The sequence below is a fragment of the Oryctolagus cuniculus genome, chromosome 7, assembly GCF_964237555.1.
Source record: "Oryctolagus cuniculus chromosome 7, mOryCun1.1, whole genome shotgun sequence".
NCBI lineage: Eukaryota > Metazoa > Chordata > Mammalia > Lagomorpha > Leporidae > Oryctolagus > Oryctolagus cuniculus.
In genome coordinates this window covers 155,962,603-155,989,922 of record NC_091438.1, presented here as the reverse complement: position 1 = coordinate 155,989,922, position 27,320 = coordinate 155,962,603, and the positions used below count along the sequence as shown (strand labels likewise).

Below are 27,320 nucleotides of genomic sequence, written 5' to 3'. Positions count from 1 at the left end.
TGGGGGGCACCCACGCTTCCTCTGTGGATGGGAAGACAAATGTCGGGGCCGGCGTCACGGCACAGCAGGCTAAGTATCCCGCGTGAGCACTGCCTTGAGCCCGGGCAGCTCCACTTCTGCTCCAGCTCCCTGCTGATGCCCCTGGGAGAGCAGCAGGGCACGGCCCAAGGGCTGGGGCCCTGCTCCCACGTGGGAGACCCGGATGGAGCTCCAGGATCCGGGCTTGGGAGGCCTGGCCGTTGTGGCCATCTGGGGAGTGAAGCAGCGGATGGAAGACCTCTCTCTCTCTCTCTGTAACTCTGCCTTTCAAATAAACAACTTTTTTTTTTTTTTCCAAACACAAACATTTCCTTTCCTGCTGGTGCAGGGAGATGATGTTTCTTGCGTTCTAGCAAATCATGCCGGGATATCCGCGAAGCGCGTGGGCTGCAACAGGTCAGAAACAGTCTCTCGGCTTTTGCTGAACAGTAGCAAAAGCTTCATCCTGTGGGCAATGGGGAGCCGTCGAAGGTTCCAAGCAGGGAGTGGCATGGCTGGCTCCACGTTCGGGATCTGTGTGTGTGTCGGGGGGCCTGGGGGGTGGTACCCATGGAGGCGGGACACCCTGCAAGGAAGCAGCACTCTGGAGGCTATAACATGCAGGGGAGGTCGAGACTTTGTGGAGGGTGTGGGGCTGGGGAGGTGATAGCCCAGGAGCAAGATGGAGGTGAAGGGGCTTGGGTCCAGGTGCAGCCCAGGCGGCTCCAGGGCTGGGAGCAGGAGTCAAGAGAAGCTGGGGTGTAGAAGGCTGGGGGTGATGCGGGGACTTTTCCCTGGCCCCTGCAGCAGGTCAGGAGGGAGCTCAGCCCTGGGGCACAGGTCCCAAGGGCCGGGTCCTGCTCTGCTCCTCCCAGCATCCATCAAACAGGAGTCACCAGCCCCAGTGCCGCGGACCGAGGAAGCTCAGGGCACGATGTGATGGGAACATCGCGCCGGCAAGCAGGGTCGCCGTGGTGGGGAGACCCCCAGCTCCTCCACCTGGCCAGGCCCCCCCACAACACTCAGTCCTGGAGCCGGGTCTGACCCAGGCCCGCCCGCTCTCTGCTCAGCACCCCCCCCCCCCCAGCCACTGGGAGCCTTCTCCTTCCTCGGGGCCTGTGCTGGCCTGAGGCGTTGGCACAGGCACCCGAGTGCACACAGAGCCTGGCCACCCAGCTCCAGCCACCTCTGTCTGGGTTCCTGACCGGCTCCCTGCGCGCCCCCGCCCCCCCCCCCCCGCTTCCCCGGGCAGGCAGGTGCGATCGTAGCCCCCACCTGCAGGAACAAACCCCTGCCCAAGCTCCCTGCACTACCCCCCCCCGGGCCTTCCAGAACAATCTGTCCAAATCTGAACAGGAGGAAACTGGGCACTGGTTCCCACATTTCTGGAATTCCTCCACCCCAGGGCCACTGGCCCCTGGCTCCCCGAGGACGCTGCTGGCCCCAGATGGCCTCTTGCTCCTGCTGGACAGGGCCTTCTGCTACCTTTTGGGGACAAAAGGCTTTGGAACCAGCCTCCGCCCCACAGCCACCATCTTCTCTGTGCCCGATCCGGGGCGGGGGCTGGGGGGCGCGGTTCCCTGCCCGGGAGAGCCCTTGACGGATGCCAGACAGGGCCGGCCGGCCGCCACACAACGCGCTGCCAACGGCCCACCAGGATGCCGCTGACTGCCACTCAGGCAGGGCCAGGGCTCGGGGGGTGCTGCCAGCCGCCTGTCACCGCGCTGGCCAACTGTCAATCACAGCAAGGCCCACGGCCAGGGCAGAGTCAGCCAGCGCCACTCTGGGGACAGCTGTCACTTTGCTCCCCTGTGTCCTGTCACCCTTCCTCTGGCAAGGCTGGGCTCACAGGGATGCCGCTGTCCCCAGCCCCCAGCTGACACTTCCCTGCTGCCTGGCCACTCTCTGGCCACTGTCATTGGGTTCTGTGTAAACATGCAACTCCCTCCGAGCTGACCAGAGGCAATCAGCGTGAACTCTGGGTGGTCAGAGGGAAGGAGCAATCTCTGCTCATGGCACTGGCCCAGAGAGGGAGAGGGAGAGGGAGAGAGGCACAGCAGGTTAAACGGAGCTCCGGTTTGAGTCCCGGCTGTTCCACTTCCGATCCAGCTCCCTACTAAGGCACTTGGGAAAGCCCTGAAAGACGGCTCCAGTCCCTGGGCCCCTGCGCCCACATGAGAGACCTGGAAGAAGCTCCTGGCTCCTGGCTTCGGATCGGCTCAGCTCTGGCTCTTGCGGCCATTTGGGGGTGAACCAGCGGCTGGAGGATCTGAGTGTGTGTGTGTGTGTCCATCTCTTTTCACTCTGCCTTTCAAACAAAGAAATAAACCTTTTTTTTTTTTTTAACAACAACAAAAAAAAAATACAGAGACAGAGAACGTTGGAGGAAGGGCTGGGCCACTGAACAGTGGGTGCTTTGCTCCCTCCCAGGTTCACACCACTGGGCAAGTGGGTGCTCTCAGTTAATCGGGCCGTGCTGACCCAGTGGGCTTGGCATGGAGACCCCTACCTAATCACAGAAGGGCCCCCGCCGGCGCTGCGGCTCAATAGGCACACTGGGTTCTAGTCCCGGTTGGGGCGCCGGATTCTGTCCCGGTTGCCCCTCTTCCAGGCCAGCTCTCTGCTGTGGCCCGGGAGTGCAGTGGAGGATGGTCCAAGTGCTTGGTCCCTGCACCCCATGGGAGACCAGGAGAAGTACCTGGCTCCTGGCTTCGGATCAGCGCGATGCGCTGGCTGTGGCGGCCATTGAGGGGTGAACCAACAGCAAAGGAAGACCTTTCTGTATCTCTCTCTCTGACTGTCCACTCTGCCTGTCAAAAAAAAAAAAAAAAAAAAGGCCCCCGAGCCTGCCTGATGTCAGCCCAGGAGTGAGCAGCTGAATCTGGGTGACACTGACACGGCTCAGCCAGGAAGAGGCCGGGTCTTGGGCCCCGCGTAGACGCTGCTGAGTCACGGCAGGTGCACGGATCCTGCACGCCGCACCTCCTCTAAAAGCCACTGAGCCCAGGATGAAGAACCAGGCTGAGCACCTGGACTCCCGGGTTCCAGTCCCAGCGCCGCCACTCCCAGCTGTGAATAGGAAAGTGGCTTCCTTCTTATTCGGCTTCTCCGCCCGCGATGGCCGATCACTGTTCTCATACAGTAACGTGAAGGTACGAAGCTACTGCTTGGTGCTCGCTAACGCTGGGCAGACCTGCGCCCACTATGGTGCGCTCCTCCCTGGACCTTCGCCATCAGCCATGCTCGGGGTTGTTGGCTTCATGCCGATGCTTAAGGAAGCTACGTCGAGGTTAAGGTTAAACTCAAGGTCCCACGGAGCTGGGACTCAGAATCCCAGCCATACACGGCCGGCTCCAAACTCCAGCCTCTTCCTTTCTCTGCAGGCGCACGGTTGCCAGCTGGGCTGGCCAAGGCAGCCTCCCCCAGCTTGGCTCCTCAGCCAAGGTAGGCCTGGCACCGTCAAGGGGCGTGGGCTGGGCCGGGCCAGGAGCCCCGAGAAGCTCCGGCCCGGGGAAGCCATGGGTGCACCTGGGGGTGTGCAGCCGCACTTGCCTGGCCCGGATGGCCAGGCCGCAGAGGCCAGCCTGCCCGCTGCCAGGCCGGGCTGGGGCTCTGCCCATGGTCCCCATGTGACCTTCCCAAGCGGGATCCGGTTACATCACAGCGGGCAGCTCAAGGAACAAACACAGCTTGTGTCTTCCTCCAAGTACTCATTTCCTTTGTCTTGTGAACATTGAAAAATGAAAAGAATGATAAGGATTCCGAGGAGGGGGGCTGAGAGGCAGGCTGGAAACTTCTGGGGCGTGCTGGAGGAACCTTGGCCTGAAGGAGTTTTCCACTGTGCAAGAGAGTGGGGTGTGTGTGGGGGGGGCTCTTGCCCTCCTGGCTCCTCCCCCAGGGATTAAGAGGGGTGGGGCGGGCGGCAGGTTCACACCCTGCCTCCGCTGCTCTCCCAGCTCAGCCCTCCTCAAAGCCAGGGACGCCTGGCCCCCCACACTCTAGGTTGTTGCAAAGAATCCAGAAAATTCATGTAGACCCAGGGCTCTTGACAGGGGGCATGTTAGCTCCCAAGGGCACACTGGGCCACGTCCAGAGGCACTCCTGGTTGTCACAGCTGGGAGGGGCAACTGGTGAGCAGAGACCACAGAAGCGGATGTACACGCCCCCCCATGCCCCTCCTCCCCGAGGTGCCCAGGTCAGCCCCACTCTGAGGATGGCCGTGCCCAGGTTCGTCTGACTGTCAATGACTGTCAGTGACACCGTGTTTTTTTGTTTTTTTTTTTTTAGATTTATTTATTTATTTGAATGGCAAAGTTGAGAGAGCTTCTATCCACTGGTTCATTCCCCAAAGGGACACAATGGCCAGGCCCAAGCCAGCCGCCAGCAGTTTCCTCTGGGTCTCCCGAGTGGATGCCAGGGGCCCAGGGACTTGAGCCACCTGCTGCCGCTCCCCCAGGGGCATGAGCAGGGAGCTGGATCGGAAGTGGAGCAGCCGGGACTCCAGCTGGCGCCCACGAGGGAGGCCGGCCCCGCAGACGGCGGCTTTACCCGCTGCACCAGAACGCCGGCCCCCAGCTACTCCGCCTTTGAGCCAGCTGGGAAGGAAGTGGATGACAGCTCACAATCTGGGCCCCTGACACCCGCGTGACACCTGAAGGGCGTTCTGGGCTCCTGGCTTTGGCCTGGTTGTTGTGGCCATCTGAGGCGTGAAGCAGCAGATGGAAGCTCTCTCCGTCTCTTCAACTCTGCCTTTCAGATAAATACAACTCCCCCCCTCCCCCCAACACACACATATTTAGAGAATGATGAGCGGGTGGGGGTTTGGGGCGGCGGGCAGCTGCTGCCCGGGACGCCTCACACCACATCGGGGCGTTGAGGTGAGGGCCAGCGCCTCTCCTTCCTACCCAGCCTCCTGCTAACGCACACCGTGGGAAGCCACAGGTGACGGCTCAAGTATTCAGGTCCCCGCCACCCACGAGGGAGAGCAGGATGGGGTTTTGGCTCCTGGTTTCCGGGTGGTCCGGCCCAGGTTGGTGTGGGCATTTGGGGAGTGATGCAATGGGTGCAGGTCTCCGTCAGCTTGGGCCTCTCTCCCGCATCCCACTGTCTTTCAAATAAAACGAAAAGAAAGAGACGGTGCTAGCGCCATGGAAGGAGGCGGTACAAGGGGGTGACGTTCTGACGCGCGCGCTGATGGGGGTGAACTCCGACAGCACTCGGGGAGTGGAAGCCACTGAGGGCCCCGGCGGGGCGCCGATCCGCAGACAGGGCAGCCGGTACGGGCCCCGGGCTGGGGGCTGAGGGAAGCAGAGGAAAATATTCGGCAGCTGGCTGTGGCGAGGGTGGCGCCGCCAACACCACGCTCTCACGGGCAGATGATGACGTGGCGTGTGAGTGCCGTCTCAATAAAGCCTCCGCATGCGCAGATAACAACCCCGCGGCACGTGGTAGGGAAGGAAGCGAGCGACTGCAATAAGCGGAAGGTGCAGTCAGGTGGGGTGCAGGGCGGACACCTGCAGGAGGTGACACGCAGGTGAGGCTCGCAGGCTGGGCTGGGAGGCGTAGAGACAGAGTCCCTGTGTGTGTGTGTGGGGCCTCTGTGGTGCTCAGCGCGCCCCCAGTCTGTGTGCGCCACACGTGGAGTGGGAGCTGCAGATACAGGTGCCGTGGCCTGATCTCGCAGACCAGCTCCGGGAGCAGCGTGGCCCGGGGCCCTGCTGGAATACTCCCTCCCAGAGCTCCCAGCGGCAGGGACAGCCTGGCTTCTCTGGAAAGGACGTTCCTCTCGTGAGTGTCCTCTGTGTCCCCAGGGCACGGGGGGCAGAGGCCCAAGTCCCAAGGAAGTTCAATCCAGAGAAGTCAGTGACTCCTCACCCAGGTCCTGCAGCTAGGCACCAGCTCCCCACACGGCTCTCCCTGCCCACCTGCCCGGGAGGCGCCCCTTGGCAGGCCCTGCCCCCCGAGGCGTGCCATCCGCCCCACCAGGGCAGCACCTTCCCAGGGAACTTCTGTTTCTGTCTCCGGAGACAGAGAGACTTGGGCAGGAAGGGGCTGCCCTGCCGGCCACGCACTGGGGTGACAGCAGCTCCTGCCCCCAGGAAGCACTTCCTGTCCCGCTGAGGGCCCTTTGCCCAGCCCTCCCTTGGCACCCAGCACCCACGTTGGGGTCCTCTGAGCCACAGCTCTATTGCACCCCAACCACAGGGGGGACTTTCGCAAGACACTGCCATCACAGGCCAGGCTAACGCAGTGACCCCAGACACCCCGAGGGGACTTCAGGTTGGCTGGGAGCGGTGGGAGTTGCCAGCATCCCATCCCCTTGTGTTCTAGAACCTTCTTAGGTGCCATCTACCCTGGATGCCCATCCCAGCCCCGGGAGGCAGCTCGCATCACCTCCACTCTGCAGGAGAGGCTGGGGGTGACAGAGCCAGGGGTGACCCCAGGCCAGTGGGACCTGCGTGTGGAATCTGCCCACCAGGTCCCAGGACCCCCACTTCCTGGGGAGCCTCCAGGCCTCATGGTGGGTCCTGGGTTGAATCTGGGCACTCGGGGCTGGGTCTCCAAGCACAGGGTTGGCTGGGGACCAGGAGGCACGGTTGAGGGGCAGCAGCTCCAGGCCCAGGAAGAACCCACTCTGGACCACAGCAGGCAGCCCCCAGCTCAGGCAGAGCCGTGTGTGAACAAACGCAGACCAAACCACAGGGCAACAGCCCCGGCAGAGGGAGTTCGGCTGCACGCGGTGCCCGCAGGCTGCTGCTGGCCTTCGTCACCGCCTGGCTTTGCCTGTGTACCGACGGTCTCTGCGCTAGTGCAGCCCAACCCCTGCGATGACCCGTGTCCCCCGCAGACCCCTCCCGAGCAGCTGGCCCGAGAAGAAGGGACGCCATTTCTCAAAGCTCTCTGGCCCCAGGAGCCGAGCCGTGGCCAAGGGACTGAGCTCCTGAGCGCTTGCCCGGATGGACAGCCTCAAGCTCTGGGGCCGGGCCAGGACGGGGCTCGGGTCTGGCGCCTCCCTGGGCTCAGCGCCCACCCGAATCTGGTTCTCTTTGGGGCCGGGGAGGAGCCCCGAGCGTGGCAACGGAGTCACTTCCCAGGCTGGAACGCCCTGTCCTGCCCCGGGAGGGCCTGGCGCCTGTCACTCTCTCCTGCTTGGCCAGGCTCAGGGACAGAATTAGCTCTGCACTCTCACTCTCCAGGCAGCCGGGCCATCCCGGGAAGGGATGAGAATGCGGCCTCCTGGGAACCTGCCCAAGGCCTTTCCCTGGCTCCTCTGGGAAAAGATCCAGAGAGACTTGAAGGCTCCTGGCAGCCAGGAAGGGGTGGGGTGGGACGGGGCCCTGGCCTGCCCTCCAGAGAGGCCCCTGGGGCTCTGGGGAGTCGAGAGGGTCCCAGGACAGCGCCGCCTCCCGTGGGCTGGGAAGGGCTGCCTGGCCTTGGTCCACTCGGCGTCTAATCGGAGCCCAGGGACCCTCGCTGCATTCCCGGCCTGCACGCCAAGTGCAATGTCACAGCCACCTCAGAGGTCAAAGCCCCACCGAGCTAGCACATGGGCCCCCTCCGTGCCCCCACCCCGGGGACCCCGCCAGCTTGTCCGGTCAGGCCAAGGTGGGGCGACGGTGGGAGGTAATGGGCAGGTCCCCACTTGCTGCCTCGCCCCTGGCCGCCACTGGTGCTGCACGCGGTGGGCAGGGGTGTTTGTGGAAGCGGATCCGATTCCGAGCCCGGCTCCGAGTCTGTCTTCCCGTCTGTGAAATGGGCTACATCGCACCAGCCCGGGGTCGCCGTGAGGCTGTGCTCTGCACCGCGTGCCCGTCCGCTCCCCTCCATCATTGGTGCCATGGTTCAAAAACTCCAGCCACCCGCCCCTGGGGTCTGCAGTTCTGGCAGCACTATGGGAGGGGCAGTCACATGACTAATGCTGGCCAATGAGCGGACGTAACGCATGCTGTTTCCAGGCAGAAACTCCCGGGGGGCGCTGAGCCAGAGCTAGGCCTGCTCTCCGTCCTGGGAGGACCTAGGACGCCCTCCAAGGGCTTGTAGGAGGAGCAAGGCGGAAGCCTTCGTTGCTGGACGCCCTTGAGGGTTGGGCTTGCCCTGGCCGGCTTGCCCCGCAGCTGTGGGTGTCCTTGAGGCGGTCCCCAGGGCTGGTGCTGTGGATCGGCGGCAGGTGGCACGGAGCAGGCGGGGCGGTCCATCTCTGCTCCTGGGCCACGCAGACTTGGGTCTGGCTCAGGGCAGCTCCAGGAAGCTCCTCCGAGCTAGAGGCCCGTGACCCCTCCCTCTGGTGCGGGGACCCCCGTGCCTGCTGCCCTCCCCAGCTGGCCAAGGTTAGGTTTACCAAAGCTGGCTACGGCGGCTTGCACGCCAGAGACCCAGGCTCTTGCCCCTCCTGCCTCGCTGCGTGTCACCCGTGTCCCCTGCAACCCTGTGGGCCTCAGGGGCCTGCTGCACCCTGTCAGTGGTCCTGGTCACTCACCACCCTTTCTCAGCCACATCACTGGCGTCCCGTGTCGGGCTGCATAGTTCTGGCGTCTCAGCCATGTTCCGCTGGCACCCAGCACGTGCTTGGTAGGCAGCAGGTGCCCTGCCGAGCCAGCGGCTGGGGGCTGGGGCGCGTGACAGGACCCAGGGCCTGCTGTCTGCAGGCTAGTTCCCCAGGCCTGGGCTCCACTCCTGGTCTCTGCCCCGCCCCTTGTTAACCCCTGGCCGCCGGTGATCCTGAGCAGCTCAAGTCTCTCTCAGCGGATTGGGTTTTGTAGTTGGGGCTGGACCCCTCCCAGCTGCCCATCACGGACTTGAACACTGAAACACGCGAAGGCCAACTCTTTATTTTCCGTTCCTGCTGTTCAACCGGCCTGTGCAGGCTGAGGACGAGGGGGAGGCGGATTGTCCGGGGACAGAGCCTCCTGGAAGTCTGTGCACGATGCCGCGGCTGGGGAGAGCTGAGAAGCAATGTAACTGTAAACTCTACGGAATCAGACATGTACAAAAGTGACACGGCGGCTGCCGGCTGGTCTCCTGCCTCCCCATGGGGGTCCGAGTTACACCCATCAGTCCTGTGCGAAGGTCCTGGGGCTGGCCACCAGACCGCTCCCTGGGCACAGGAGCCGTGCTGTTCACCCAGCAGAAGGGTGCCAAGGGACAGGCGCACAGGTGCGTGCCTGGGACACCGCGGCTCCTCGAGGGTCTCTGTGTCCCGTCTCTATGTCCGCCCTTTGAACGTGTTCATGCAGGTGTAAGTCCCTGAGAATCTGTGGATCTCTTCTAGCGCGGCCTGCGGAAGGATGCTGGGGGGCAGGGGGAAGCAGAGGAGACGGTCAGCTGGGGGGCAGTGGCTGGGTCGCACCGTGGCCACGCCCCGGAAGCAGCCACTCCCCTCCCTAAGCCGCACACCAGCTTCCCCATGAGCCCCGCCCCCGCGGCAGGGGTGAGGGCCCTGCAGTCAGGGGATGAGCAGCTGTGTGCAGGTGGAGTGGGCGGCTTTCTGAGCCTCAGTCCGCGTCTGCTGCGTCCCCTCCGGGACTCACAAAACGGATCATCCTGGCAAGTGTTGGGGGCGGGGCCTGAGCCGACTGGGGCACGGTGCCTCTGCCCTCAGGAATGGCACTGGGCTTGGGGCAGAGGGGGGTCCGTCAGGTGACGGCTGGAGCCCGGGGAGCCAGAGGCGTGGCTCCAGGGCTGTCCCCCCTGTGCTAAGAGCGCCAGGAAACCACGCTTAGGTGGCCACCCGCGGTAGCTCAGAGCGCAGGACTGGGTGGGAAGGGTTTGCGGAACAGAATCCGGGAAGTTCTGGGGGGAGCAGGATGCTGGGGGTGGGGTGGGGCCCCAACTCGGGCTCCCTGCTTCCCACAGTGCTCCGCTCTGTTCCAGCTTCCTGCTAGCGTGCACCCCAGGAGGCCCGAGTGCCTGGGTCCCTGCCACCCAAGCGGGAGACCCGGACCAAGTTCCCGGCTCCTAGCTTCAGCCCGAGCCAGTCCCAGCTGCCGAGTGCATCTGCAGATGGGCGCTCTCCCTGTCTCTCTCCCATCTTTGCCTTTTACCAAAAAACAGAAAGAACACGGACTGTGATGCCGAGAAAATTCCAGAGCCCGCCTCGCTCTGAAGCCGGCCTCCCCGGGCTGCCTGGACCAGCTCTGTGTTTCTGCGAATTCGGAGCCTTTGGCATCCAGACCCCCGAGACCCCTGAATGGGTTACGCCTCCCGAGGGCTGGGGACCCGTGTCTCTATGGTGGTTGAAACTGCGGTTCTCAAAGTGGGGGCCAGGAACCCTCAGGGGTGCCAGGGGTCTCTTCAGGGTCTGTGACATCCGCTCTCGCTATACCACTACTGAGACACCACTGCCCTTCATTCTCCTTTTCCCACGAGGGCACCGTGGAGTTTGCAGAGGGACATGCCAGGGGACATCACGGCAGACACGGACGACAGAAACGTGGCATGCGCAAAGCACTGCCGTTCCTGACAGCCCGATTTGGATGACAACTGCTGGCCGTGAAATATTCGTGTCAAGGCCATAGGTGGGACACTGCTACTTATAGATGCTGACGGTTTCTGACTCAGTCCAGAGTGACAGGCAGGACTCCCACAAACAAAAGCTGGCCCCCTCTTTCCCCGGCGGGAGGAGGAGACATGGCGGGCGTGAGCCTGGGCCACAGCGCCCCCCAGCTCGATACCTTTTCAAGATGATGAGGATGTGCATGGTCCAAGGGAGCAGGAGGAGGGCCTGGTTCAGCTGCACGGCTTCCACTGTCCTCCGGGCCACGGTCTCCGGTTTCAGCGGGGGGAAGAGTTTGGGGAACCTGGAGCAGGAAGAGACACAGTGGGTTTCCCCTGGAGAAGCGTGTGCTGCTGCTAGAAGCTTCCATGAAGCTGGTGTGCCTGGGCTGTCCCTGTGGCCTTTCCGGCCCAGACCTGTAGGAGGCGCACCTGCCCTCAGTGACGCGAGTGGGGGCCCCCCGGCTCACAGGGGGTCTCCTGGCCCACCCATCGGGGGCCCAGACTCTGACACCTGCTGGGGGCTCTCCCATGCTCGCTTTAGCTCGGCACGGCCCAGCCCTGTTCTGACTTCCTCTTCCTCACCCGGAACCAGCGACCTCTCTGTCCTTGTCATTGTGTGTTGTTCCAGCCAGGGCCTCTTACCAGCTGTCCCCACAGCCCGGCTCCCCTCTAGGAGGCAACTGAGCCACGGGGGTCCCACGTGGCCTCTGACCTCGTCCCCTACTCACTTCCCTGGGGCATCTACTCCCTAGCCTCGCTAGTTGGCTGTTTCCTGGTCAAGGTCTCCCCCAGCACACTGTGAGCTCCTGCTGTATGCCTGGCATCTGGCAGTGCCCGGCACACAGCAGGTGCCCAGTAAGTTCTTGCTGAAGGGATGGACCCTGAAGACCTGCCATGTCCCAGACGTGCCCTCCTCACCCTGTCTGGAAGTGGGCTCTGCCTCCCACCCAGCCCGTGGGATCAGCAACTACTTCACCGATTCATTCAAACCCATAGTGATGAGTGAATGAATGAACGAGCCAATATTAGGGTTTTCGTGCCCATCCTGGGGCATCCGAGGCCCATCCGATGACGAGGCTCCCCGGGTGCCAGGCCTGAGCCCGGAGTTCCCTCCAGCTTACAGGTGAGGAAGTCGAGGCTGTGGAGAGCAAGCGGACGCTCGGGATCCAGACGGGCCCGCACAAGTTCCAGAACATTCTGCTGCCTCCACTTGCTCTGCCCACCCTCCTGGGCCTGTAGGTGCAGGGCCCACGCTGCTGGCTCTGACCCCAATCCCACAAAGGGCCTGTGATCCACTCTGGCACCGGGAAGATTAAGGGCGGTGAGTCACGGGTCTGATGTCACTCCTGGGCAAGGGGCAGCCTGTGGGTTCCCGGCATGGGCTCGGCCCCACACAGCCCCCATCGGAGGCCCGCAGCCCTGCACGCCGGGCCGGCAGCCCCTGGATTCCGCACACACGCCCGTGTCGAGACAGCTCAGACGTTTTGGCCCTATCCGCGTTGCAGACAGCCTGGATTCTCTGGCCTCTGCTGTGGCCAGCCCTGCTTCTTGAACCGGACAGGATGGATAAGTAAGCTCCAGGGGCTTGTGGGGGACCCTTCCTGGTAGAACCCCGGCAGGAGAACCTGACAGAGGGGCCCCCGCGTGTCTCCTCGCTCTCTGTGCTGGGTGGGATGGGTACACAAGAACCAGCCTGAACTCCCGGGGGCCGCGGCACCAGCTCGGCCAGCCAGCTTCCGGCTGTGTGGTCTGGAGAGCAAGTGCGTCCCCGAGCCTCAGTTCCCTCATCCGTAAAACGGGAACAGGAGCTCTGCGGGCTCGCACCCTGCAGCAGGGTGTGTGACGTGGTGGTGCGGCTAGAACCGAGGAGGGCCAATAAACAGTGATTTCTCAACATGGCCAAGCCCGCTGGGAAACCCATCAAGGGTGTCCCAAATAGGCCTCCCGCCCTCCGCGCTCAGCCTGATGCAGGAAACAGGCGTCAATTAAGGACCTGGCTTGTAGGAGTCTGAGTTAGCCACACCGCAGGACTCACCTGCACAGCACAGGGGCTCACTACTCACCAGGCATGGCTAATCGAGTCACGCACGGGAGCTCATCTAACCCCTGAAGCAGGGGCTACCATATTAAACCCTTTTCATCGAGGCCGTGGTTTTAACATGTGTCCCCCAGCAGTCCCAAATCCTGTGCTCGTGGTATGTGCGGGTGGGATCCCTTGGGGGGTGACTGGGCCAGTACGGATGACCCCTTCCACAGACTCATGGATTAAGACATCAGTGGGCTGTGGAGGGAGCGGCTGTTGTAGGGAACCAGCTCCCTGGCCAGGCGGCCCCTCGCCTGTGATGTCCAGCCCGGCCTGGGAGCGCCACAGAGCTCCTGTAGCCAGAGAAGCCTCGTCAGATGCCCAGCCTCGGAACTAGAAAGAGGTGTTGGGTTACAGCCACAGAAAACAGGCGTCGAGAGCGAAACTCAGCAAGAAGCTGGGATCTGACCCCCGGCGGCTGGGGCCCGCGCTGGGCACCACGTGGGACAATGACCCGGGGAGACTGCGGGTTGCCGGGAGTGGTGGAGAGGAGACTGTCACGCTAGAAGGTGAGACACACACAAGTGCCACATGCGTGACTGTCCTGCCCGCTTCTGTGCTCAGTGTGGAGTGCCACGGATGCACTTCTGTGTGCATGGATTGAGTGCTTCCTGTATACTCGGGTGAAAAGAAACCAGAGGGAGCCACCGTGGGGAAAAGCCAAGGTGGACCACTGACAGTCAGCACTCCAGCCTCCTCTCGGTTCACAACGGACGCTCACTTGCACGCAAGCCAGGCGGGAACGCGCGCGGGGCTGTGGCCTGCCAGGGACATCGATAACCCGGATCTGCGTGCAGATCTACACCAGCCGGGACCACTCACAGCTAAGACGCCCGGCCGGACCTGGGGCTGCGGCCGGCGCTGAGCGGCCTCGCCGGATTCCCCTCCGTGCCGAGCCCAGTGCTGGCAGAGCGGAAGTGCAGAGCGCAGACGGCAGACTGTTTTTGTCAGATTGCGAAAACCACGGGGAGGGGAAGATGGCTTCTGGGCGGTTTCCGGTTTCTTTACCTGCGACGGTCGCCCTGCCCGCACAGGAGGGCAGAGCCATTCGCTGGCTGTTTGCGGTGCAGCGCGTGAGCAGTGTCCCCCGCCAGGTGCCCTTCCATCCTCACCGCAGAACCCGTGACGAAGGCATTCTCCCACCCGCGTCACGGCTGGACAGTGAAGGCCAAGGTCGTGACTCAGCAGGCCCAGCGGCCTGCAGCACAGGGCCGTCGCCACTGCGCGTGTCCGGCTGCCAGTGTGGGCTCTAACCCAGGGGCCCCAGTTTCCTCGAGGTAATGGTCTGGGGGAGCAGTGGTTGGGCCTTGGCCTTGCTTTAAATTGAGCTCTAATCTGCATGAACCCTAAGCATTCTGCACAGCTAGGTTGACTTCCACCTGTTTAATCACCACTCAGGTGCACGTCTCTGAAAGCCTAGAACGTCCCCTGGGACTCTCTCCTAAGCTCTAGCTTTACCTCCCAGAGTGGCCGCTGGTCTGGCCTCCGCTCCCAGCCCAGCCTGGCCTGTTCTAGAACCTCATGGGCGTGGAACTGTGCAGGACGTACCCTCTGGTCCCTGGCTTCCCAGACCCAGCACAGCGGCCCTGGGATTCGCCACGTGGCTCATAGACCACGGCTCCGCTCTATCATGGAGTCGCATTGCGCTGCGGGCGGCCAGTGCTGCAAACTCCCAGAGCTGAGAAGCATGACCCGGACCTGCCACCGTACCCCACCCACTGCCTTGCAGGTGGAGCATCAGGCACGGAGCTCCAGGCCAAAGCCCAGGGCTCCCGGGGTGCCCTTGCGGGACAGCAGGGAGCAGGCTGGGCGCGTCCACTGACCTGACTCGCATGCCCTGGAACATCTCGGTGCTGGTGTGGAAGGGCAGCACGGTGGTGGCGCTGACACCCGGACAGTCCAGCAGCCCCAGGGTCAGGCTCTCCATGAAGGCGAAGGCGGACGCTTTGGACGTGCAGTAGTCGATGGCGCCAGGGATGGCGGAGAGCGCCAGCACGGAGTTGAGGCACACGATGTGGCCGTTCTGCAGCTCCAGCATGCGTGGCAAGAAGGCCTTGGTGGTCTAGGGGCAGAGGGCCGGTCAGCACGGAGCAGCCACAGCTGCCCCCAACCCCTCCCAGCCCTGTCTCGGGGAACCCCGGGCACGCTGCTCTGGGGACGGAGCCGTCCTGTGCCACAGGACACCACGCTCACAGCTCAAAGTCCAGTGGCCCTGTGGCCTGGCCACCTCGTCCATGGACATCCCCACTACCCGGAGCCCAAGTCCCGTGACCCTCTGCTCCCCCCGCCCCGGGTGCCTTTACCCAGAACTGGCCCAGGGTGTTGATGTGCTGGGACTTCAGCAAGGCGTCGTCATCGCTGTCCATCAAGCTCTTCCCGTGGACCACGGCGGCGTTGTTCACCAGGATGGTGATGTCGCCTACCTGCGGGCGGGCGGGGGCCGTGAGGGCACGGACGCGGCCCCAGCACCGCCATCTGGATTTATGAGATGGGGCTGATGCCGTCTCAGGGTTGAGCGCAGGAGTGGAAATAATTTACGGCACAGAATATACCTGGCGTGGAGCAGCTTTGTAATAAACAAGGCTATCGTGAGACAAAACGTTAACACTTCCACGCGCCAGTCACAGAAGGCGCGTGCTCGTCTCCGTCCACGCAGGTGGAACTGAGGATTCTCCCAGAGGGCAGTGTGGGGCCCTGCCCCTCCCCCCAGGGTTCTGGAGAGAAACCCACAAGGTCTAAGTTTTCCAAGGGACAACAGGTGACCGCTGTTGTTGGGTCATCAACCTTAACTCCCGTAACTCAGGCTGGCTTCGGGGAAGGCTCCCCACGGGGGCCCCGGACAAAGCCGTCGGCCATAAGCCAGGCTCCCTCCGCGGTCCCTGGGTGGGTGGGGGGGCGTGCGCTGTGCCTGGCACCGCCCCGCACCCAGGCCCCACCGTGCCAGGCTACTGACCTTTTCCCGGACAGCCTTGGCCGTCTGGTACACCTCCTCCCGGTTGCCCACGTCGCAGATGAAGTAGTGGCACTCGGTGCCCATCTGACGGATCTCCTCCGTCGTCTCCTTCAGGCACTTCTCGGTCCGGCCCCAGAGGACAATCTGGAAGGAGACGGTCGCAGCACTGAGCAGAAGCCACAGGGACGCAACAGTCACCACCCACCAGAAATTCAGCACGGAGAGGCAGGCCTCTCTGACCCTACGTCAAGATAAATATTCAAAGTAAAAGAATAATATGATGAAAAGAAACTTATTAAGAAAGATTTATTTATTTGGAAATCAGAGTTTCAGAGACAGGGAGAGACAGAGAGGGGTTGTCCATCCACTGGTTCATTCCCCAAGTGGCCACAATGGCCAGGGCTGGGCCAGGCTGGAGCCAGGAGCCACGAGCTCCATCTGGGTCTCCCACCCGGGTGCAGGGGCCCAAGCACTTGGGCCATCTTGCACTGTTTCCCAGGCCATCAACAGAGAGCTGGATTGGAAGTGGAGCAGCCGTCGTGAATTGGAACCCATACGGGGTGCTGGCGCCGCAGGCAGCAGGTTTCCCCATTATTCCACGACGTTGGCCTCCCTTATTTTCATGTTATTTTAAAGGCACAGAGACAGAGACACAGATCTTTCATCTGCTGGGCCACCCTCCAGATGTCCCAACAGCCAGGGCTGGGCCAAGCCAAAGGCGAGAGCCAGGAACTCCATCTGGGCCCCCCACGTGGATGGCAAGTACCCAAGTACTTGAACCACGATCTGCTGCCTCCCAGGGCGCACATTAGCAGGAAGTTGGATGGGAAGCTGGGACTTACAGGCACACCCAACATGGGATGTGGGGTGGGGCATCCTAACCGCTGCACCATAACCCCACCCCATAAGAATGATTTTTTTTAAGGGACACAGCCTACTCCTAAGGGAACCAGTAGTTTCTGAGCCCATTTCTGGCCAATCGGTTGACGCATTTTTTCCGTCTTTTGCATCTATTCCTTCTAGCAGGACGCCTGCCCCCAGCCCAATCCCAGGTATCCTACACACACAGAAGCAAGAGCAGAGCGCTTGTGGTGCACCCGGCCTGCTCATGAGTTAGGCGCAGGGCGGGTGGCAGAGGCAGCGAGGCACCTGCGGGGAGGGAAGGGGCTCCTGGCCTCCTCGCCCCACAGGAGTGGACCCCGGCAGAACCAAGAAGTGGATGCTTAACGGGGCTGGACAAGCTTATGAACGGCTGGTCCTTAGATGGCTGGGAAGAGCAGGCTGGCTGGTTCTCGGCATGGACGTGGGGAGGGCGCCGCACCTCCCCCAGCAGGCCAGGGCGCCCGGAAGCCCTGAGGGAGAACTGGCATCCTTGCCAGGGGAGAAAGGCTGGGTGTGGATGCCCATGGGGCAGAATCAGAAAAGGGACCATCTGCATGTCCTCTTGGGAAAACCAATATAGAAACGCCACCGTGTGAAACCACTAAAAGGAGTACAGCGGATGTCAGGTCCATAGTGTGTCTTGCTCCAGGGGCCGGCATTACTGCCTGCGGTGCCCACATCCCATAGGACCGCTGGTTCAAGTCCCGGCTGCTCCACTTGCCTGCTGCTGCACCTGGAAAAGCAGTGGAAGGTGGCTCAAGTGCTCAGGTCCCTGTCACGCACGTGGGAGACCCAGATGGAGCTCCAGGCTCCCAGCTGTGGCCTGGCCCAGTGCCAGTTGTTGAAGCCATTTGGTGAGTGAACCACTGGATGGAAGACCTCTGTGTAACTCTGCCTTTCAAATAAAATCAATCTTAAAAAAAAAAAAAAAAATTCTCTTGGGGCCAGTGCTGTGGTGTAGTAGGCTAAGCCTTATCCTATGTGAGTCCCGGCTCTACTTCTGATCCAGCTCTCTGCCATGGCCTGGGGGAACAGTAGAAGATGGCCCAAGTCTGGGCTCCTGCACCCACTTGGGAGACCCAGAAGTAGCTCCTGGCTCCTGGCTTTGGATAGACCCATCTCCAGCCATTGTGGCCATTTGGAGAGTGAACCAGTGGATGGAAGACCTTTCTCACTGTCTCTCCTTCTGTCTAACTCTGCCTCTCAAATAAATTAATTAATCTTAAAAAGTATTTTCTTAATCTAAAGGCCACTCATAAGAACAAAGGCTGCTTTGACAGGGTAAACATTGTAAGTGTGCAAGTGACAGGAGCTACCATCACGTCAGCCCAAAGCACAGGCGGTTTCTTTTATTTATTGTTTGAAAGGCAGAGTTGGTGAGAGAGAGAGAAAAGAGACAGAGAGACAGAGACGAGAGGTAGAGATAGAGGTTTTCCATCCGCTGGTTCATTCCCCAAATGGCCTCAACGGTTGGAGCTGAGCCAGGAGCTTTCTCCAGGTCTCCCACATGGGTGCAGGGGCCCAAGCACTTGGGCCATCCTCTGCAGCCTTCCCAGGTGCATTAGCAGGGAGCTGGATCACAAGTGGAGCAGCCAGGACTCGAACCAGCGCCCACACAGCGGCACTGCAGGTGGCAGCTTTACCCGCTGTGCCACAGCGCCAGCCCCGGCTACCGAGAACCTTGAAACTGCAGAACTTTTATGGGAGCAGAAAGGGCACACAACAATCCCAGGGGTCTCCAATGCATCTGGTTATGACTAGAGTTTTGAAACTTGTTAAATATTTTAAGAAAGAAAATTGAAAAGTGTTATCTCAACCCCTAAAATGGCTCTGAGAAAGTCCAGTCTGAAAAGTCCACTTAGTTCAACCGTTTTTTCAATTGACGACTTGAATATAGGAAGGGCTTGAGGAGGGAGGGTCCCATCAGCCGTCTCCCTGACCACCAAGTCCAAGGGCAAACAGGCTGCAGGGAACGCGTCCTTGTCTGCTAACAGACAGAGACTCGCGTGTGTTCCTCCAGCGCAGGCCAGGAGGTCGTCATGGAGGGGAGGAAGGACCAACCTTTGTCCCGGGAGGTGACTTGCTGTAGGTGGGCACCCTCCACCCCACAGGTCCTCCCGTCCACGTGTTCACCCAGCCACCCATCTGCCACCCACCTGCCCGTCTCTGCATCCCCCATCCCCCATCCAGTTGCCGAGCAGCTCAGACTGAGGCGAAGGTGAGTCTCGGTCCCCTCGCACCTGCTCTGCTCTGCTCTGCACCTGTCCTGGCTCCAGCACAGGCCGTGCATGGTTCCCAGGGGTCCGGCTGGGGCAGTGAGAGGCCCCCCTGGGGGCCCTCAGGATCCTGGCAAGGCAACCAAGGGAACACTGGATGCCGGGGCCTTGCTGGGAGGCCCAGGGGTCTCGACGGTGCGGAGGACAAACGTTGCCTGGGAAGGGCTGCAGCAGGGGCCCGAGGGGGCCTCACCCCGGCACACGTGGTGCTGCCCGGCTCCATCAGAAGGGGCCTGCAGCTCCCCGCCCCAGATGAACCAGTTCTTTCTGGCCCCTGGGCTCTCAGGGCGAGGCCAGGGGTCTAGAGCTCCTGCGGTCTGAGTGGGGGAGCTGCCATCAGGGAGCCGGGAGACGGTGCTGGCTGTAGGCTGGAGACTCGCTGGAGGGGTGGATGTCTGTGCTGTGTGCGTGTGCGCATGAACGTGAAAGCGTGTGTGTGTCCCTGAGCGTCCGTGTGCCCGTGGTGTGCATCTGGGGACACGTGCGGCCACCTCGTGGGTTACCATGTTCCCTCAAGTCTTCTGTGGGCCGCCCCCGAGGACCCCAGGTGGCCGGGCAGGGCACCTCCACCTCAGAAGCCAGCTGTGTCTCCGTGGGGCAGGTGGCTAAGGGCTGGGGGGGGTGGAGAGGGTGAGTGGGAGGTGTGAGACTCCCTCCCCAGTGGCTGCCCCGCCACTGTCCCCTGCTGGCCTCTCCTGCTGTCCCCGATGCGGCCCTCTACATGCCCGTCCAAGGACCAGCAGACACAGCTGGGCAGCCAGTCCAGGCAGCTCCCGCCAAGACCTCCGGGGTGACCCCGACAGCAGAGGCCAAGAGTCCCGCCCGGCCCTGAGCAGGGCGAGGATGGGGCCGGCGCGAGGGGCAGATTTATGAGCCCAGGGAGCCCTGTGGCGTCCTCGTAATAAACTCCAGGTCAGGGAGCGGCCGGCCAGCTTCTGTCTCTCCCCTGCCTGGAGATCGGCGAGGGGGAGGAGGCAGGATGAGACCTCCGGCCGCCAGGGTCACTGCCCTCCCAGCTGCAGGCTGTCCTTGTCCACCTTCCATGGCTCAGGGAACTGGGCTGCACAGGCGCTCAGCGACGCACCCAGAGTCACCCTCACAGCGGGGGAGTAGTACAAGATTCGAACCCAGAGCCTTGGTTCCATGCACGTGCCAACATGGCGAGACAGGCTCAGCTCTCTAGTCCTGCGTGCCAGCACTCTGTGTCCACTCTCGCCCGACGTCCACAACCACCCCATCGATCCGCCAGCGCCCCAGGGAGAGCAGCACAGGGAGCCCGAGACGGTGAAGGTAATAGAAGACAGTGGGCCACAGGTACAGTCAGAGGGATGGAGACTGAACAAGGACTCACGTCCCCTGGAGACAGGGAGGTGGCTGCATTGTGCCCATTTCACAGCGGAGCAAACTTCAGCCCCAAGAGGCTAAGACTGTGGGCGGACTTGTCAGGGTCCCACAGCCGGAGCGACAGGGTGGGGATCGGAACTGTGGCTTGGGCTGGCCCCACAGGCTGCTGGTGATGGCCCCCCGTGCCTGCCCTCCACTTGTAGTGGGAGATGGCACTGCGCGGCTCCACGAGCCCTGGGGGTCGCACACTTGGAGCTGAGACCATCCCTGCCCTTGGCTGCTGCTGAGAGGAGGAGCGCAGCGTGGGACCACGGTCAGGGGCCCGGCGTCCACGCCACCTGGGAAAGTCCTCGCTCTGAAAACCGAATGGCTTACATGGTGTAAAAGGGGCCACCGTGCAGGCTGGCTGTGGGGCTGCGTCTCTACGTCTGTCTCAAGAACGGGTGGTCAGCTGGCCACTTCCAGGGCTGCTGCACCCCTGGGTTCCAGCAACCCCGGATCAATGATACCCGTGCACTGAACATGCACACTGTTCTCCTGCCCTCACTCCCCGAGCCACAGAGTGCCGCCAGCTGTTTACAGCTCATGCTGGGGCTCAGAAGTCGCCTAGTGGGCACACGTGCCGTGGCGAGCTCAGGTGAGGACCTGGGCAGCCGTGGGTTTTGGTGACTGTGGTGGGTCCTGGAATGAATCCCCTGCAGGGACTGAGTGATGATTAAACTGTCATGTGTCATCATTTTTTTTTAAAATATCTCTTTGAAAGAGTGACAGAGAGCAAGCGAAAGATCAGCCTTTCCTCTGTTGGTTCACTCCCCAAATGCCTGCAACAGCCAGGACCGAGCCAAGCCAGAGCCAGGAGCCGGGAACTCCATGCTGACCTAGGGGCCCCAGCACTTGGGCCACCTTCCGCTGCCCTCCCAGGCGCATCAGCAGGGAGCGCCATCAGAAGCAGAGCAGCTGGGACAGAACGGGCGCTCCGATACGGGGTGCTGGTGTTGCAGGCGGCAGTCCTGTGACCTTAAAAACAAGGTGGAGGTGCTGCCTGCAGTGCCGGCACCCTATACAGGTACCGGTTCAAGTCCTGGCTGTTCCACTTCCCATGCAGCTCTCTGCTGTGGCCTGGGAAAGCAGTAGAAGATGGCCCAAGTCCTTGGGCCCCTGCACCCATGTGGGAGACCTGGAAGAAGCTCCTGGCTCCTGGCTTCGGATCGGCTCAGCTCCAGCCTCTGTGGCCATTTGGGGAGTGAACCAGTGGACGAAGACGTCTCTCTCTCTCTCTCTCTGCCTCTCTGTAACTCTTTCAAATAAATATTAAAAAAAAAAAAAAAAAAAAAACAACCAGAAGGCAGAATAGAAACTGCCCACAACTGTCCTCAAGTAGATCATGTACCCCGCGCTCCCATCCACGCGGTGGCTCCCCACGGCTGAGTGGATGAGTGGGGGAGGGGAGCCCGCTGGGGACCCAGCGTTTCCGGTTTTGGTTCACCCATTCAGCCCCGGGTGTGGTGCCACTGCTGAGTCTACATCCTGTCCCCTCAGAGGACAGGAACTAAACCTCATCCATTCTGGGTTCCCTCACCCCTACCTCGCACCCAGCGCAGGCTGTTTTCCCGTTGAAAAGCTGCTCGTGGACTCCTATTCACCCTGCAAAGCACTGCCTGAATGCCCCCTCAGTCCCCGGATCCACCCTCCCTACATCACCTTACCCAGGCCGGCGCTGAGGGCTCCTTTAGCCCCCACGACCCCGTCAGGAGGGGTTCCACAGGTTGGCCTCAGACAGGGCCGACTTGCCCAGGGCCACTCAGCCCCTAGGGACAGGGCCGAGTGTCTCAGGACTCCGGTTCCTCCCTGCCACCGCCGGCCCTCATCCCACCTCCCCAAGGCATGGATGTGAACGCGTGGACCTCCGTGAACGCGTGGACCTCCGTGACCACCCCGCCTCCCCCACGAGCTGTGAATTCAGCCCGGGATCTCGCTCCCCTTACAACCGGGCACGCAGCTAGGGGCAGGCACACAGTAAGATCTCAGCTGAGCCACCACGGGGAACCGGCCTGCCGACCTGAGGGCTCCGGCGCCCCTTCCCCACCGGGCCTCGGCTCTGGGCGCCCTCCGGCGTGTCCCAGGAGGGGCTCCTGTTTGTGGCTGGTTGCCACGGCAAGAGCCAAGTCCCTGGGCAGGTCTTGGGCAGCTTCCGTCCCACGGCCCCCAAATTTGGAGCTGTCACAGGGCTGAGTTGGCTTCGTACAAGGAAAGACCATTCTGTCAGAGACCCCAGCTCATGGCACTGATACGGGATGGCAGCGGCAGAAGCCGCGGACTAACCCACTGTGCCACGCCGCCGCCCCTTGGGTTCAGTTCTCTGGTGGGAAACGCCACTGAAGCTCCATGAATTAGGGCGGAAGCACTCACCTTGAAAGGTGAGGGTGGGAGAGGGCTAAGGGCATGACAGATGCTCTCTCCGATTCTCAGGATCATTGCAGCAACAGGAGCAGACCCCCCCCCCCGCCCCGGGTTCCAGGCCGCGCCTGGGGGACACAGGACACAGAGGCCAGCTGGGGCCCTGCATCACGCCAGGAACCCCAGAGCACAGGGCCTCTCATCGATGTGCCAATAACACTAATGACAGGATGTGGCCTCAGGTTCCTTACAGAGGCCCAGGGGAGGCCCGCCCCGCCGGGCTGCAGGGGTGCCAGGCAGGCCAGGGCCCTCCCACTCGGCGCTGCGAAGCAAGCCGTCCCGGGCTCCTGGCTCCGTCTGGCCGGTAGACAATGTTTTGGCTACTGCGGGCACAGCTGTTGGAGAGGATTGTTAGGAAGCGCTCAAATTAGACCAGCCAGGGTGCTGCCCTCCCACGAGCCCCTGACCGCAACCTGGAGTGGGGTGGGGACTTCCTCCGGGCAGGCGTCCAGCCTGGATCTGGCACTGCTGAGACACACAGGAGCGACACGTCCTACTCTCGTCTGGCATCAGATCTCAGACAATGCTGGGAGCAAGGTATGGTGTCCATTTCGTGCATGAGAGAGTGAGGCACAGAGGGACTTCGTGATACAAACCTCCTCTGCGGGAAAGCGGTGTAGCCCAATCCCCAACCTACACGGCCTGATCCCCAAGCCCGTGCCCTTGGCCTTCAACTTCACCTGCACCAGCAAAGCGAACCGAGAAACAGCCCAACCAGAGGCAGCCGTGAGCACACACCGAGTGCCAAGCACTGGGCCGCTGGGGTCCCCCCCCCCAGGAAGGAGGGTGGGCTGCTGCCCTGTCCTGTTTGGCGTGTGTGCTCACTGGCCAAGTGGCAACCAAGGGGGTGACAGTGATGACCGCTGCTCTGCTGCAAGGACATCAGGGCCTGATGGGGCCCAGGAAGGCAGACAGGTGAGGCCCGGGGCTGCTCTCCTGAGCACGGCTCAGTACGGCGGCCCGGGGCTGCGGGATATGGTGAGCAGGCCAGGGATGTGCCTGGAGCATCCTTGGTCTCCAAGGGAGCGGGGGCAATGCCACGCCTCACGTTTCCTGGGCTCTCACTGTGTGCCGAGCCCTGCCCTGTGGGCCTTGGCTCCAGCCCTGACGAGCACACAGGCCGAGCCCGAGTGGGATGCTTTGCTCCCCTCGGGGGGCTCTGCCCAAGCCCTCACCCCAGTACCGGCCAGCGTGGCCCTACTTGGAGAGAGGGTCTCGCTGAAGCGGTCTAGCGCCTGTATTGGCCAAGGCCTGGCACCCGGAGCTGCAGGGGAGTCCCACGGGGGAGGGAGGCTGTGCACAGACGGAGGCGGGGTGTGGGGCGATGCAGCCACGGCCACAGGAGGCCGGGAGCCAGCAGGAGCTGCAGGAGGCATGGGGGACCCCTTGCCTGCGCCACCTCGATCCCGCCCAGGACGCTGGCTTTGGGCTTCTGCTTTCTTGAACTGACAGAGACCAGACGGCCGCTGCTTTGAGCCACGCAGTTTGTGGTCATCTGTAACGGCAGCCCCAGGCAAAGGATCCACTCGGGACCCACAATCCTTGCTCGGTAAACAGGGACAGAGGCGCCCCACCCAGGTTCCCGGTCCCCACGGCCGCTGGGGGTTTTAAGGTTCCAAGCTCTCTCTCGCTCCCCGGAAGTTTCTTCCTGCCCCCTCATTTCCTCCCACCCATACCCAGTCCATCCAGCAGCCCTGCCAGTCCAACCTCTGAAATCGGGAAGCTGCACACTGTTCATTGCTGCCCTGGCCGTCCCCGAGGGCCCGGCTGCAGCCCCCATCGCGGGGCTCCCTGCTCGGACCCTGGCCCCAGTCTGTAATCAATGCTGCAACCAGAGAACCTTCCAGAACAGACACCAGACCCTGTCACTCTGCTCACAGCTTGCGGCAACACCCCGTGTCACTCAGAGAGAGAGATCTGTACCCACAGGCCCGCCCCCACCTGTTCCAGCTCTCCACCCTCGGCTCCTCCCTCCTACTGGTCTCTGCATAGCACCGGCTCACTTCCACCTCAGGGCCTTTGCATAGGCCATTGTCCTTATAGGCTCCGGTTGTCCTTATAGGCTCCGCTCCAGTGTCCACCTGAGAGGCCTGCCCATTGAAAGCCCTATACCCCAGACACTAGCCCCCAACCCTATCACCTCTCAGATTTCTTCCTTTCCAGCTGTAGACACACGCGTGTCCCGCCTCCGACAGACATAACCCTGAGGATGGAGAACACATCCCTCAAAACTTAAAACTGTCACCCACAGACAGCCAGTGCTCAGCCCACGTGGGGCCGGGGGCGGCACCTCCACTGCACCCCTGGGCAGGATTCTTGTGAACTTTTTTGGTGCTGGGACCAGCGGAGGGTCTTACGCTTCCCACGCCCAGCCACAAACACCGGGGGACTGTCTCACGGCTACACCGCCTCCCGTGGCAAAACCACGGAACTGAGCAGCTCAGGCTGGAATTGCTGGGAGGAGCCCTGAGACCTGGGCCGCAGGTCCTCGGGGTGGGAACTGCCAGGCGGCCGTGGGGCCGGGTACCAGCACTCACAGGCACAGCGCCCTCCACTGCCGTCCTGGGAAGCGGGCTCGACTGGAACAGTCCAAGTGACTCACGCACCCTTCACTACCCAGTGTTTCACACTTGAACCTGAACTCCAGGGCCAACGTCCTTTACTCCCCCCGTCCTGCCTCATTCATTCATTCCGGGATCATCCAGTGGTAGCTATATCCAGTGCCACTGGGGGCCCTGGGACAGTATCCCATTCTCGTGCATTTGCTTCCGCACACGGCTGGGAGATGGGGAACCACACACATGCAGAGTGATGGACGATGTGATTCCAAAGCACAGGGGGAACCCAGAGCTGCACAGGGGCTGGAGCAGGGGCCCTGGAGAAGCGGGAGGGAAAGAGCCAGGGCAGAGGCCCTGGGGTGAGCATGAGCTGGGTGTGTTGGTGGCCAGCACGGCAGAGCCAAGCGGGGGAGACCAGCCCTGGGGGCTCTGAACTCTGTGCCGTGGTGGGAGGCTGCGGGGCGGGGGTATTGACAGCTCCTGACTGAGTTTGGAATACAAGTGGGAGCCAGGGCCGTGGCCTAGGAGTTAGGGGCTGGAGTCCACACAGCTGACTTACGGGGGAGGGCGTGCAGGAGGGGTCCCATGGCTGTGGGGCTCAGTGTGGTGGCTCCCGGAATGAGGGGGCCAGGGGACCCCACAGGGCTTGGTCTGAGGCCAGGGAAGAATCCCCCCCAAGATGTTGTGGGGAGGACGGGCAGCCTTGGCAAGGCCCAGGCAGAGGAAGACAAAGGCTGGCCTTCCATCTCCAGGCTCCTTCGGCTCCCAGAAACTGGGCTGAAACAGAGAGCGGGAGACAGGGCGGCACTGCGGGAGGCCAGAGGCCCGGTGCCCTGCCTGGCCAGGCGGCCGGCTCCCCACCCACCAGCGGTCAACACAGGTGCACCCTGCTATGCCGGCAGCCAGTGGGCATCCAGGACCAGGGGCGTGGGGGCAGCCAGCGGCTCCATGCAGGAGGCGCCAGGAAGTCAGTCTGGTGGGTGGGGCCAGGGTGGGCTGCAGGGTGGAGATTGGGTTATGCCCCCATTTGACTGACAGGAGGGGTGGAGGGGTGTAAGGGGACCGGACCAATGGGGTGGAAAGCCAATGAGGAGGGGGATTGGGTGGGGCTGGGTCCTGGCGCAGATGGCTGGCGGAAGGAGTGGGTGCAGGGATTGGGTTGGGGTTCCAGGGGGATCTGGCTGAGCAGATGGGTGAGGGCTGGAATGGGGTCCCGGCATGAGGGAGGCGGCTCAGGAGGGGTCACACAGAGGTATACAGATGGGAACGGGCAGGGGTCCCCCTCGGGCCCCCAGGGAGGGCTCTCGGGCCGTAAACAAACGCCTGCGTGTCCCAGCGCGCTGACCCGCGGCTGAACCCGGAGCTGTAAATGGGATGCAAGGTGCCAGCAGCCTGGGCCCCCGAGGGCCGCACGCTCCGCCGCCGAGCTGGCTGTGCTGTGCACGCAGGCTGCGCAAACGCCACCAGACATTGCGACACGCGGCCAGTCTGCTGGCCCCCGCGTGAACCGTCCCGCAGGCCCCCGCCCAGCCGCAGCCTGCGTCTCCCTCCGCCCAGAACAAGGGACAGGCGGCCGGCGGTGGGGGCGGGACTCCCCACGGGGACCGGTTCCGCCACCCTAGCAGAGCGAGTGTGGAGGGCCATGGTTCACAGGGGAGCTCGCGGGATCCTCCAGGTAGCCAGAGACAAAAGCGAACTGAGGTGGGACGGCTCTGAAGCCGCGGTGGCCAGGCCAGGGGCCGCACACTCTTGGCCAAGCTCAGCGCGCCTGACCCCAAGGGACCTGCTGTGGGGGTGAATCTGCAGTGTGGCTTCCCTGGGAGTCACTGGGCATCTCTGGGTCTCACTGTCTCCATCTGGGGACGCTGGTCTCCCGTGCTGGCTGCTGCGCCCTCGGAAGTTCAAGGGTGGAAGGTGGGTCTGAGCCCTGCCCAGGGACCATGGCACCCCTCCCCCCAAAACTGGGCTTCTGGGTTTACTGCGAGAAGCTGCCGGTTCACAGTCTCCGGGGGCCCCGAAGCCCCCTGCCCTCAGTCTCCTCTCTCTCGGGTTCTCTGTGCGTTCCCACACCTGGCTTGGAATCCAGTGCCCAGTGAGCCTGTGATCCTTTTGGCTCCCTTGGGAAATAGCGGGACCTCCCGGGGTGGGGGGCAATGGTGACAACCATGCAGCACGGCCATCACTGGGGCCTGCCGTAAGATTTGCGGGGCTTCTTGTTGGAAAATGGTCAAGTTCAAGGCGGCAGCAGCAGTGCC

The 27,320-nt window shown here is 62.5% G+C and overlaps 1 protein-coding gene across 4 annotated transcripts in view; it reads right to left on the bottom strand.

Annotated features, from left to right (window-relative positions):
• Nucleotides 1-8,826: 8,826 nt before the first annotated feature.
• Nucleotides 8,827-27,320, bottom strand: part of DHRS3 (dehydrogenase/reductase 3) — a 30,102-nt gene continuing 11,608 nt past the window's right edge. For all 4 annotated transcript variants that reach the window (XM_070079261.1, XM_070079262.1, XM_070079264.1 and 1 more), the window contains exons 2-6: nt 15,549-15,692; nt 14,899-15,018; nt 14,419-14,657; nt 10,689-10,814; nt 8,827-9,305 (exon numbers count right to left, since the gene is read on the bottom strand). In XM_070079261.1, coding sequence (XP_069935362.1) covers nt 9,221-9,305; nt 10,689-10,814; nt 14,419-14,657; nt 14,899-15,018; nt 15,549-15,692 — 714 coding nt within the window. In that variant the 3' untranslated portion in view covers nt 8,827-9,220. The remainder of the gene's footprint in view (nt 9,306-10,688; nt 10,815-14,418; nt 14,658-14,898; nt 15,019-15,548; nt 15,693-27,320) is intronic.